Genomic DNA, 13006 nt, shown 5'->3' with positions numbered 1-13006 from the left:
ATGACCCATTTTCAGTGAGTAAATCAGAGATTATTTATACACACAGAAAAAGAGGTACAAAATAGGGCTGGGCTATATATCGATATTTAAGATACATTGATATATTTTTGAATGAGATATGGAATTAGATCATATTGTGTATATCGGGATATTTCAAATTCAGATAAGCTATTAATTTAACAAAAAGAAACACGTAATCTCAAGCTGATTTAAAAAAAAAAGTTACTTATTCTTAAACTGAGCACTTTATTTTGTTTAAAAAATAAATAATTGTATATCGATATTCAACCAAAATATATCGGGATTTGACTTTTGGCCCATATCGCCCAGCACTAGTATAAAGCACATGACAAGAATTGTAAGTGATGAATAATATGTAGTATGTTAAAAGTAGTAGTAGTTTTGTACAAAATATCGATTATTGCAGTGTCGGCATAATGCAATATTATTGTTATTGTAAGCCATGTGTCGCGTATCAAATTGAATCGTATTGAATCGAATTGAATCGTATATAATTGAATCGTATTGAATCGTATTGAATCGTATTGAATCGTATTGAATCGAATTGAATCGAATTGAATCGAATTGAATCGTGAGCAACCCAGAAATTCCCACCCCTACTTTCAACTGCACTCACCCATGTTTTCTTTCTATTTAACATAGAGCAGCAAGGAGTCCAGCTGTGCCCAGTTACTATTCACACAGTGCAATAAACAGACAGGAAAGAATTAGTCAGGTGGTGTTAAGGTGTACTCATGCACTTTTAGATTTGCGAAAACTCTAAGGGTTCCTCCTCACACATGTTGGGTTTAAAAGTGAATCTAAAGACTTTTAAACCCAACATTGAGTTGCCTTGTGTACGAATTGCGTAGTATAAATAGAGTTGCCTTGCCTTGCCTAAAGACTTCTGTAGTTTGGATGTGTTTGATGAAGCTAGTATAAGAGATATCAGACCAGAATTGAATAAGGAGCATATGGCGAGACTGTACCTACAAACGTGTTCAGTGTTAATTTCCGAGGAGCTTTTTGGATTGCTTTGTGCCGGGGGGAAGTATTTTGATAGTAATAGGTCTAAAGGGGCAGCTAAGGGAGGTCTGTTTTAGCCGCATCACCCAATGGGAGTGATGTCCCGTCTCGGAGGCAGCATGGACACTGATAGATGACCCAGCTTTATGTGGCGTCCTGGTCCCGGGATGTGGCCTGTTGTTCCAAAATTTCTAAAGAAGAAAGTTGGCGTAGAGTTGGTTTACCACAGTTAAGATGGATGACAACTTTCTGTGCCAATTGTTGGAGAGGGGTCAGAACCAAAAAAAAAACAGAGATTGAGACATTTTTGGTGGAACTGGCACAGGTGGTGACAGTGTTATTGATGAATAGTTTATACTGATGTCAACTAAAAAAATAACTTTGAGTTAGATTGGAATTAGATTTGGTATTTTAGAAATGCTTTATTAGTTTGTAAACAACAAAAATCAGCAAACCATTTTTTCCGGACTATAAGTCGCACTTTTTTTCATAGTTTGGCTGGGGGTGCGACTTATACTCGGGTGTAATTTATATATCAAAATATATAATTTCACATGTTTGTTATTTGCACACAGACAGCCGCTAGAGGGCGCTCTAGGCTTGTGTACTAGCATCTGCTACTCCTGTATCACTGAAGATTGAAAAAATTAATAATCGAGCAGCAGAAAGTTGGGAGTGAACAAGAAACTTGTGAGGGACTGGCGAAATGAAGAAAACAAGAAAAGCTAGTCACGGGCTTAAAGTAAGATGGCCACAGCGAGAGGGATGGGTTCGCTCTCATTTGCGAATGAGAGCTTGAACAACGTGATGCCGGGAGAGGCTTGTAATTGGTGCAGTTATGCCTCCGTGCCCAGGTTGTTGCCAAGGCTGGAGCGACTTATAGATGTTTTTTTCTTCTTCATTATGCATTTTTTGGCTGGTGCGATTTATAGTCCGGAAAATACGGTATAGTGCCTGCTTTGTGTCACACACTAATGGGATTGTAATGAAAAAGCATGTTTTAGAGGTAATGATGGATAATACATGTTGCTGCATTTACTGTCTTTATTTCATACTGACTGTCATAAGGTGTAATTACCATGTTACAACTATAGGTACCATGCTGTTACTGTGCTGTAAAGCGATTCCTGGTTTTGTAAAGCGAAAAAAAGTGTGAGCTACATTTCCCATGCAGCATCACTTTGCAAATCAATCTGTTTTAAAACCAGCTGAGTCATGTAGTGCCACCTCGGCCAATAAAGCACTATAGTGTTAATGCCGGCATTCATGGCTGGATTTGCAGCCTGTGAGTTTATCCCTCTGATTTTATCTGTGGTCTGATGAAAGTCGTCAAGTAGATTCAAAGTGTAACTTTTCTTGTTTTAATTGGACTCTGTTCTAATTCTGCTCAAGAGTTGGGTGGTAATGAGCTGCATTGCTCTGTTACTTTGGCTTTAGCAACAGTGCACACTTCAGCTTTAAAGCAGTACTAAGTAACTTGTCTACCTTAATAAATCCTTTCCGTAGTCCTTTTGGGGGTAATACAAGTGTTAATGGGACAATTGGGGGGTCTTTCATCTCCAAGGGTGTCTCTGGCCAGAAAACCACATGTGCAGCTTACTCTGCTCCGACCCGGAGACCCAATACACACTAATGGAATCACAAAGATGAAGTTAGCAGGCTAATGAGTAAAGCTCTTTACTCTCATGGACAATAAATGAGTAAAAAAAACGCAACATGCTTCAACACCTGCAGTGGTGCTTATGGCCTCTAGGGGCATGAGTTACTTAGTTCTGCTCTAACTTCAATATTATTTTTGAGAGGTTTTTTCTTGGATAAACTTTTTGCATCCAACCCTTAACTCACTACTTTAGAACATTAACTTATTGTTCTTTGACCAAAAGGGCTTTTCATCTAGCAGAGCGCTTTAATACTATAAATAATTAGTCATTGAAATAATATGAAGACTATTTTTTACTTTAACTTTCCTCTTTCCACTGAGTTTTAAATGCGGAAATAAGACACATGTTAAGAAGCGTTAAGGTCCCAAAGGCAATTTTTATACAGAGGTAAAAAGGTCTGTGCAACAAAGTGGCGCCCTTAAATTTTTTTTTTTTTTCCTCTAGTAAGACAGAAAAGGCAGCAACGCAACTGTGAGGAAGTTAATGAACTCTAGTTTAGGACAAGCAAAGTGATATTATGTCCATCCCTTTGCTGCTACACCACTATCTTCAACATTATTAGGGTATTTCTACAACCAGACATCTCGGGAGCCAATTAGTTGCACAGACCTTTCCTCGCCATTTACAAGGGGCCCATAGTGACCTTGAACTTTCTGTGTTGTCATTGTCAGTGTTGCTTGAAGGACATTCTCCATAGCTGCCTGAGTGACCCAGTTGAAGGAGCAGAGAGGGAGATGAAGTGAAAGCTGGAGGGACATTTCTGTGTTTGTGTGTGTGTAGAGAGAGCTCAGCAGGGCATAGCCTACTTCTCTTACCCTACTTTACCCCCCTGTTCTTCGGGGAGGCCACTGCACCATCTCCCTCTTGTTTTGACATTTACTTATTCATTCAGGTGGTTGTTTACACACTCGATTTTTACAGCAAAATTCTGTTGAGAAAGGCTGCAAATCTGTGGAAAATATGACGATTTTGTATTGGTGTCTTAACAATAATTATGATGATGTGCAGCTCTGGTTCAAATCAGGCTCCAAAATTATTTAAAAATCTTTTTCTCCTGCCCCATTCTGTCCTTCCTTTTCCTCAGAGCCCAGTAGTTTTAAGCTGGCAGCTCCCATTTCCTTGGTTTCTTTCTGCTGCTTGACAAAAGCTGTTAAGGACTTTGCAGAGCCCTTTTGGTCAAAGAAAATCTTAGAGGCGGCGTGTAGCGCGGGGAAGAGGGGAGGTGTGTCCGTCAGCGCAGCGCGAGGGTGGGCTAGTCCCAGGAACGAGACAGGGGAAGAGGGGAGGGGACTTGGATTTCATTCACACAGACGGCTTTTGGCTGCGAATGTTTCTCTTTAGGAGGTTGCAGAGGTGAGATCTCCAGAGAGGCGGGCGGAAACGCAGCCAAAAACATTCAGCGAACACAGGAAGGCAGTGAGATTTTAGTGCTAAACCTGGGACAGGAAAAGTACCCAGAGCGGATACAGCGGAGGAGACCGGAGCCAGGGCTGCTATGAGAGAAGCTGCTTGTGGTAAGGAACTTGGAAACAGGCCGGTTAAGGGGGAATTAATTCAATCTCTGGGAGAAAAGAAACCTTAAGCGTATTGTTAGTATATCGTTATTGGGCACAGAATCACTGAGGACTTCTGTGTGAAATGACAGCCTGAAACAAAAACTTTTAGTCACAGTTTTACTAATGCAGTCCAGTTTTTGCCTTGTTTTGGTCCTGATTTAGTGTTGGCTTTGTTTTTAGTCTTGTACCTGTAATAACATGGCAATTACATGGATCCCTGATCTTTCATGGTAATGTGATGAATAAAACATAACTCAAGCATTGTATTTTCTTGCTAATACAGTACAGCAAAAATAATGTTACCCTTCTTTTCCCTTGTTACTGTGCTATTTCCATCCTATTACCATAATGTGCAGTAAAGCAAACCTTGAGTGAATAGTTGTTAAATTTGTGTTTTAATTTACTGTTTGGTTCCAACCATCGTATAAAACGCTGCAGTAAAAAGAGGAGCAAAGTCCAAATTCAGTGTGAATGAATCTGAGTGCATCTGGCAGGCTTGTCGCTCTGGCTCATTGAAGCATTTGCTTTTGTTGTGCCAGGTCCTATTACCTTATAGAGTGAGAAGTGTGTATTAGTACCTGTGTATTGCAAGTGTTATATCCAATTTCTATCCAATACTTAAGGCATATACAGCTTTCTAACTAATATAGACTATGAATGGATGAAGTATGCCCACTTAATTTGCATGTCTATCATATGACGAAGTGGTTATGTGCAAATACTATCACTTTTGGCCTAGTGTTGTAGCACCCAAGATGAAAGATGGTCTGAGTATAGTCACGTAATTCCTATGTTTAGATGCAATACCAATTGACCTGGTGACCACGGCCTGTGAGCCTTATCTGGGTAGGTTCACTGCAAAAATAGCTTTGTCACACTTTTGTTCCTATGCTCCAGTTTTTGCAAAGAATAAAGAGGTGCGAGTTAAAAGAGAAATTAAACAATAGGTTATGAAGATTCCTGCGCTGTCACCACCCGTCTTGTCTGTAACCGTGAGCGTTTAATTTAGCCCGAAACAGATGTGGTGCGTATCAAGCCGATGGGGGGGCTGATTTTTTGGCACAACACCTGGCATGGGGCTATTTTTAGACTGTTGTCCTTCGCTGTTTATCCAATTTGCCTGTTTGGGCTAGTGGACAATGAAAGTCGGTGTAAACAGGTCAGTCTTTTCCCAAATTACGTGAAGCTTAATTTGCTATTACCAATAATTGTTTTGGCACTTCTCGCTATGCTGTGATAATTGATTTAGGAGCGTCCTTCATGACAGAATCCTCTATTTAACCTGGTTTGGGGCTGGCACAACAGGGTGTATTGGCTTGAATAGTTATTAGTGAGCAACGGACAAACTAGTTAGGTTGCATTGCTATTACCGCATTTTCCGGACTATAAGTCACATTTTTTTCATAGTTTGGCTGGGGGTGCGACTTATACTCAGGTGCGACTTATATATCAAAATATTTAATCCCACAATGTTTTCTTATTTTCACACTGACAGCCACTAGAGGGCGCTCTAGGCTTGTGTACCAGTATCTGCAACTCCTGTATCACCGAAAATTTAAGAAACGGTAATGGGGCAGCAGAAAGAAAGCGGAGTTTACTGTTACTGCAACGAAGAACACACAAAACAGCTAGATGGCCATAGCTAAAGGAACGAGTGCTGCCGGGAGAGGCTTGTCAACGGTGCAGTTACGCCTCCATGCCCAGGTAGTTGCCAAGGCTGGTGTAACTTATATATGTTTTTTTCTTTTACTTTCTGCATTTTTTGCCTGGTGCAACTTATACTCTTGAGCGTTTTATAGTCGGGGGGAAAAAAACATCCTTTTTTTCTTTACTGCTTTAATGCTTCTTCCTTACATGCACTTCATCACAATCTTCTGGTGTAATTTGAGCAAGATACATTAGTCATTGTCTTTTAATGCACTTTGAACTTGTTTTTGTAAATTTCTCTATCTCCATAAATAGACATAGATGATTCATTTAAGATTAGCAAGAGACTAATCACACTGACGTTTAAGTTTGCTACATTCACGGTGTAGCGTTGATCACAGGTTTATCGTTACAGATGAATATAAGAGTTGCGGATATTGCTGCTTCTAAAGTGTAATATGACTCTATAAAGCCGTCAGCGCTGAATGCCTGCGAACAATATCCTGATGCAGAGATGATGGCAGGTCCCAGAGGAAGATAAACGCTTACTAATGTGAAATCCCACTATAGATGCTCTGAATTAAAGCTACATTATGTGCACCACTTGCTTTCTCTGGAGGAACTCTACACTTTTGAATCCAACATCAACGAGAAATGCAAGGTCTCTAAAATTAGACATGACATAAATTAAGCTTTGTTTTTTTTAATCCTGGTATTTTTAACTCTCTTATTACTAGCTTCCCTACATAATGATAGTGATCAGAGAAGGGCAGTTTACCAGTTAGGGCTTTACACGTAGCTTTGTTGTAACATTTTTAAAAATCACGTTGTTATAATCAAATATAATAAACTACATATTGCTATAATTTCTCTAAACAGTTTGGCTTCAGCTAAACATCGACAGTGAAACGCCACATCACACTGAGTTCAAGCAAGCTCTGGTCAACACTGGTCTCACTGTTGCACTGACCACTGCTGTTTCTGCCCATGTTTAGATTTGTCTTTATTTAGCTGTATCCCACACATTCCTTAAGCTGCAGGGGTATTTGACTATGTGCTGGCTTCGCGACGGAACTTTCCATGATGAATTCAGATAAAAATGGCCATTTCAGATGCATTAAAGCAGACACATCAAATGACTAATTATTTTTAGCTTTTCACCATTGTTCCCTGTTTAAACCCATACATGGAGTTATATGTTGCTTTACTTCCCAAGCTTTAAGCAATATTGAGCAATACTGTTTCTTCCTCTACTGCTCAAGTGCTCGGTGCTGTATTCAGATGTGTATCAGAGATGGAACACAAAATGATCCTCCGCATTTTAAAGGCCATAAATCCTCACCAAACCCATTGTGTGCTGTTCTGCCCTCAAAGCATGTTAATCACAGCCATGGATTTGCTAACATGCCATTAGCAGAAGCTGGTTTTCACGGCTTTATAGCGTATATATGATTTCCCCTGCTGCCTGTAGAGGGCGCTCCAGGCCATTTTCCACACATAGACATCATTTAAAATTTAAAAAGCCACCATTATGGATGATATATCCACTCCAAACCCTGTAAGGAGCACGAGCCAAGCCATGGTGCTTCTTTTGACTGACTGAAGTCTATTGTCTTTTATTCTATTGGCCCTTTTATTTCTGAGATTAATTTCTCTTACTTGGAGACAATAAAAGTGTCTTCATGAGCATCTACTGTCAAATTATTTTGCCCATTAACGCCATGAGGCTTAAATTTTAACCGTTTAAATGTTTGTTATGATTTTAAAACCAGCTTTAAAACATATATGCAATAAATTGTCAGATTAAAACCGTGATGTCATTCAAAAGGCATTTGTCTAACTGCTTAGCCTCATGGCGCAAAGATTTGTGCTTAATCTGGTCTGGCGCAGCTGCTTGGATATTGCCTCATGAATGGCACATTTTGTTTGGCCATAGTGTTTTGTTTTTGGCAATGTTTTTACAGATTGTATTAAACCACAGTAATTGTACATAGGGATCACAGTGACTAAATGTTGATTAAAATATGGACATCTCAATTAGGTTGCTGTAAATCCCCTCTCGGGCGTCTGTGAAGGGTTTGGCAGGTTGGTAAGTGACTTGGCATGTGGCTGTCCTGGCAGGTAACAGTCACAATCTGTCTGGATCTCTCTCTGTGTAGTAAACCACATTATTCAGTTTTGCACGTGTTTGTAGTCCTCACAATAAACAATATATTTGCAATGTAGGAATACTACATACTGAGATATGTTCTTACCTGAGCTTAGACGAGTTGATATATACCTGTCTGGTCTTTGTGCGTGCCTTTGGAAGAGCGTGGTAGCCTCCAACTTCACAACCATTGGGAGCTATAGGAATATACTGGGAGAGGCCAAATGCTAACAACATCTTTGTCGTTGTGCATGACTGAGCGCACACACAAAGACCAGACAGTTATGCATCAACTCATCTAAACTCAGGTAAGAACATATCTCAATATGTAAAAAGGTGGCCTGTTCCTTTAAGGGTTATTTTCCTTTTCCTTCAATTCTCTGAGGCGACGTGTTTGGAGCAGTGGGTGGCTGCAGTGTGGACCCATTTCCAAATTTTGACCTAGATTTGGCCAATGATGTTGCCTATTGTTGCCAGCACAAGTTCTAGTGTATATACAGGAAGTATTAGTGGTAGCAGCAGCAGTTGTATTCTTCTTTATGCCGCTTAAACAAAGTTGTGTTGCATCTACTTCAGTAATAATGGTTGGATGTCACAGACGGTACTTTTACTACAGCTCAGAAAGTCATTGCACGTCTACACCACTGTGACGTATGCAGACAAGGATCACATTTGTTGCATATTTGGGATTATTCAAAGTTGCAGCACCGGCCTGAAACTTGGACACACCCATTTTCGCTCTCGGACTCAGTAATGAGCCTGTTTATGCCAGCGCCCCATGACCTCATCATCATGAGCCCCTACCACCATTGTTCTGGACACAAACGCGACACAATTGTTTTCCTGTTTCAATAGACAATGGGTTACAAATGATGAGTAGTTAAGTACTTCTGGTTTTTCAACGCAAGCGAAACATAACAGAGTAACAAAATAACTTGCTTAATAGTTACCTGAGCAACAGAGGATTACATATTGCAGGAGTATAGTCATTTGTACTCATATAACATTTTATCGTACATTTCTAACAACCAAGAGCATTTGTACAGTATGATACTTAAGTAACTGTAATAATAGAAGGAGCACTAGCAGTAGTAGTAGCAGTAGTAGAAATCCTGAGAAAAATCATTATGCCGTCAGTAGTGACTACAGGTGAAACTCGAAAAATGTGAATATTGTGAAAAAGATAGCATCCATGCAACACCGCACTGAGGCAGTAATTCAAGCAAAAAGGGCCCAACCCAAGTACTAAGTACATATGCATGATTATAGTTTTCAGAGGACCAACTTTTCTCTTTTTAATTTGATTTCATGTAATATTATTCTAATCTTCTGAGATTTGGAATTTGGGTTTTTTCTAAGCTGTAAACCAAAATCATCAGAATTATAACAAACAAAGGCTGATGTCTCATTTTGCATGCAATGAGTCTATATCATATATTAGTTTCACATTTTTCCACAATATTATAATTTTTTGAGTTTCACCAATCCAAAGTGCCATATGCAACATTTGCAAAGGAATTATAATCACCCCTTTTAAGGTCTCACTGGATTATTATTCCTGATCATGTCTACCAGCTGTGAACTTGATCTCAACCAATATATCTATAGCAATTTTAACTTGCTTGTAATGGGATACAGCCTGTGCAGCTGTAGCAGTTGTATTCTCATACCAATGCAACAGTCGGACATTAGCGAGCTCTTTCATTTCTTCTCATGGTTGTAGCCACTTGTTGTAATGGACTTGATTGGTCATTAGACAGTGGGCTTTGTCTGTCACTGGGACATTCCGGCATGTTAAGGTATTTTGCATCTTTAATAGAACAAGACCCTTTTCTTTGCTGTGAGTCTGTTTTGTGCTGCTTCAATGGGCCTAATGAATGGACCTGTCCCGGTTCTCAACGTGTGGGCCTTCCCAGTCATGTCGATTACTTGTACAGTCCAGACCATGTCATCTGTGTTTTTCCTACTGTCACTGTGCAGCGGAAGTTTGAAAGGTTGAAAGATGTAAAAGCCTTCACCATTGTTCTCCCAAACTTGTGTGCAGATTTGAGATTTGCAAACCATTATATCCTGTGTTACTCAGCGCCTTAACTTTAAAATAAAAGCTTAATTTTCTGTCCTCTTTTGTCTTTCAGATCTGGTGACCCCTTTAAGCTGGCACCATGGCGCTGGTTCAGGCTCTGCCCATGTCGGCTGAGTCCCACCCGTCCGCTCTCTCCGGAGGGGCGCGGAGACGGCACCACTCCAACCCCTCCCCCCCGGCCAACCCCGCCCCCTCTGCGCTGGAGCCGATGGGGTCCGTGAGCAGCCTGGTGCCCTCCCGAATCGTCCCGTACCAGGAGCCGGGGGCGAGGGTGCGGAAAGTTACCCCCGGGACCACCTGTGTAGGATCTGAGGCAATACAAGACTCCATGGTGCAAAGTCACGCCTCGCCAATGAAAAAACATGGGGCAACGGGGTACAGTAAGGTCCAGGAGACAGAGAAGGGACACTACACGTATCTGAATGAGGAATATGTTGATGATTGGAACGATAGCCTTTTAAAATCTGTCATTAGTTCTGGAGGAGAGACGGACGATACAAAAGAGGGGCTCAATGGGAGCATGGGCGGACCCCCTCCAAAACTCATCCCAGTTTCGGGAAAACTGGAGAAGGTAACGCTTTCTGGATCAAATGTATACCCACTTCTGAAATAAGAGCGTTATTATTGACAATCATTCAGACTACTTGGTAATAACTACTGTAGGTGTTAATTAGCCTCTTAACCCCCACCTGAACCAAGCACATTTTCTCCAGTTTGGCTTTTACCAAATCTAAAACGCTTCTTGAAAAAGTGTCAAAATAGCGACACAACAAGGATAAAAACACAACAAAAAAGCATCAAAAATTGACCCAAAAAAGCCACATTAGAGCGACCAAAGAGTTACAAAAATGTGATTAAAACGCAGCTAAAAGTGGCAAAAGTTAGATTAAAAAGAATGTGAAAAAAATTGACAACACGGCAACAACACAAGGAAAAAGATCATTTTGGTCTTAGCTTTCAAATGAGACATTACTGTGGCCTATAGGCTGTCAGCTACAGTCGAGAAGCTTTTAAGATTTGGGCAAAGCCGAATTGGAGAAAATGTGCTTGGTTAAGGTGGGAAGTGTGAGATTAATGCTATACCTAGAGATGTTGCATATTTATTCATGCACTTTTCTTGTATTTTTTTAATTTTACTTGCATCTACTGCCAGTGTTGGGTGTAACGTATTAGAAAAGTAATGAGTTACACACATATGTTGCTTTTTTCAGTAACTAAGGAATATAACTTATTACTTACTCAAAATACAAGAATATATTAGTCATTACAATTCAAGTAGCTCGAGTTACAAGACAAAACAAAATAAAACAAAACAAATAAAATGCCGCACCAAATCAAGATGGAAGTTGGTGCATACGATCTGCAGTTGGGTGAAGCTAGCATTAAAACAAAACAAGAGAGAATGGGGAAAAGCGAAGGAAAGGGAAATCTTTGACTGCACTTTTGTTCAGTAGCATTATCAATATTTTCAGTTTACACTTACATTTTTGAAACAGTAATATGTAATACAAACATATTAAATTTTTATAGCTGTAACTACTAATATAGAATATATTACAATTTTAACCAACACTGTATATTGCTCATTGTAACCAGTTAATTTAAGGCAGGGAGCTTCACTGTGAGGTTGTGACCCTCAGAGGGCCATCACAGGTGTTGGTGTATTTGACATGTTTTTGGTGATGCTTTAACTTCCCTCCTAAAACACAATTTCATCTACTTAAGGACAGTATGGTTGAGTCAGTCTGGAAGCCTTCGCCAGAACACTGAAGATGCCTGCTTGAAAGTCTTACCAAGTTTGTGAATCACTTTCTACATTCTATTTTCTAGAACATGGAAAAAACCGTGCTCCGCCCAACTGCCTTCAAACCTGTCATTCCCAAAAGCCGTGCCTCCATGCAGTATCTGTCCCCCCGCCACTGCCCCAACCCGCCGGACAGCCAGACCAACCTGAACCTGCTCAGCCCCACGCACAGAGAGGTGTCCCCGCCCTGCTCGGACAAACGGAGCTCCTTCAGCGGGGGCCGAAACGCAGGTGGCACTGGACAGTCTTGTTCCCTGTCCGACTCGGGGAGGAACTCTCTCGCCAGTCTGCCCCCTTATGGAGGAGTGGGGTACGGCATGGCGCCTGGGGAGGTCACCAGTGGACATGGACATGGACAAGGAAGCGCACACGGACACTCAAATTCGGATAGCGGGAGATCCTCGTCCAGTAAGAGCACGGGGTCGGGGTCGTTGACTGGGAGGGGACAGCCTTTGTCGGACAGTGGCTCGACAGGGCGCTCCCCCGGTCCCGTTGAAGGATATGAGGGCGTTGTGAGGGACCTGGAGGACAAACTGAGAGAGAGAGATATGGAGCTGCAGCTGCTAAGGGACAATCTGGACGAGAATGAAGCAGCCATTTGTCAGGTTGGTTCAAAGAGTTTTTATCTAATCACATTAAACATAATTACAGTAAATACAATAACATTTTCTTCCTTATTCGACTGCAGGTCTATGAAGAGAAGCAGAAGCGTTTTGAGCTGGAGATCGAGGAGCTGAGGCAAAGCTGCGCGACTCGGATGCAGACCACCTCCCAGAAAGCTCAACGCGCTCAGCAAGTTCTCCAACTCCAGGTCAGTTTCAACATTTAATTGAAACCCCTTATTGTTATGTAAACTTAACATTGCACACCACCTCTCATAAAAGGTGCCTATTCTGTCTCTGGCCCCAGGTTTATCAGCTGCAGCAGGAGAAGAGGAAGCTGCAGGAGGACTTTGCTCAGCTCCTGAAGGAACGCGAGCAGCTGGAGGAGCGATGCACTTCGTATGAGCACGAGAAAATACAACTGGGACCACGACTGGAGGAGACCAAGTGGGAGGTGAGCTGATAACACTACAACAAC

At 41.2% G+C, this 13006-nt stretch overlaps 1 protein-coding gene across 2 annotated transcripts in view; it reads left to right on the top strand.

Annotated features, from left to right (window-relative positions):
- The window catches only part of LOC306978554 (leucine zipper putative tumor suppressor 2 homolog), a 32674-nt gene that overhangs the window by 17041 nt on the left and 2627 nt on the right, over positions 1-13006 (top strand). Inside the window, exons 1-5 of one of the 2 annotated variants that reach the window (XM_079577166.1) lie at positions 3992-4201; positions 10175-10693; positions 11953-12531; positions 12615-12737; positions 12836-12982. In XM_079577166.1, the coding sequence (XP_079433292.1) occupies positions 10202-10693; positions 11953-12531; positions 12615-12737; positions 12836-12982 (1341 nt within the window). In that variant the 5' untranslated portion in view covers positions 3992-4201; positions 10175-10201. Of the gene's footprint in view, positions 1-3991; positions 4202-10174; positions 10694-11952; positions 12532-12614; positions 12738-12835; positions 12983-13006 lie in introns of those variants that run through there. The other variant, XM_079577165.1, reaches the window with a different exon arrangement.

This window comes from Gobius niger, assembly GCF_951799975.1.
Source record: "Gobius niger genome assembly, chromosome: 19".
In the NCBI taxonomy this organism is placed as follows: domain Eukaryota; kingdom Metazoa; phylum Chordata; class Actinopteri; order Gobiiformes; family Gobiidae; genus Gobius; species Gobius niger.
The sequence above is the reverse complement of the archived record's forward strand: the minus strand, read 5'-3'. Positions and strand labels throughout refer to the sequence as shown.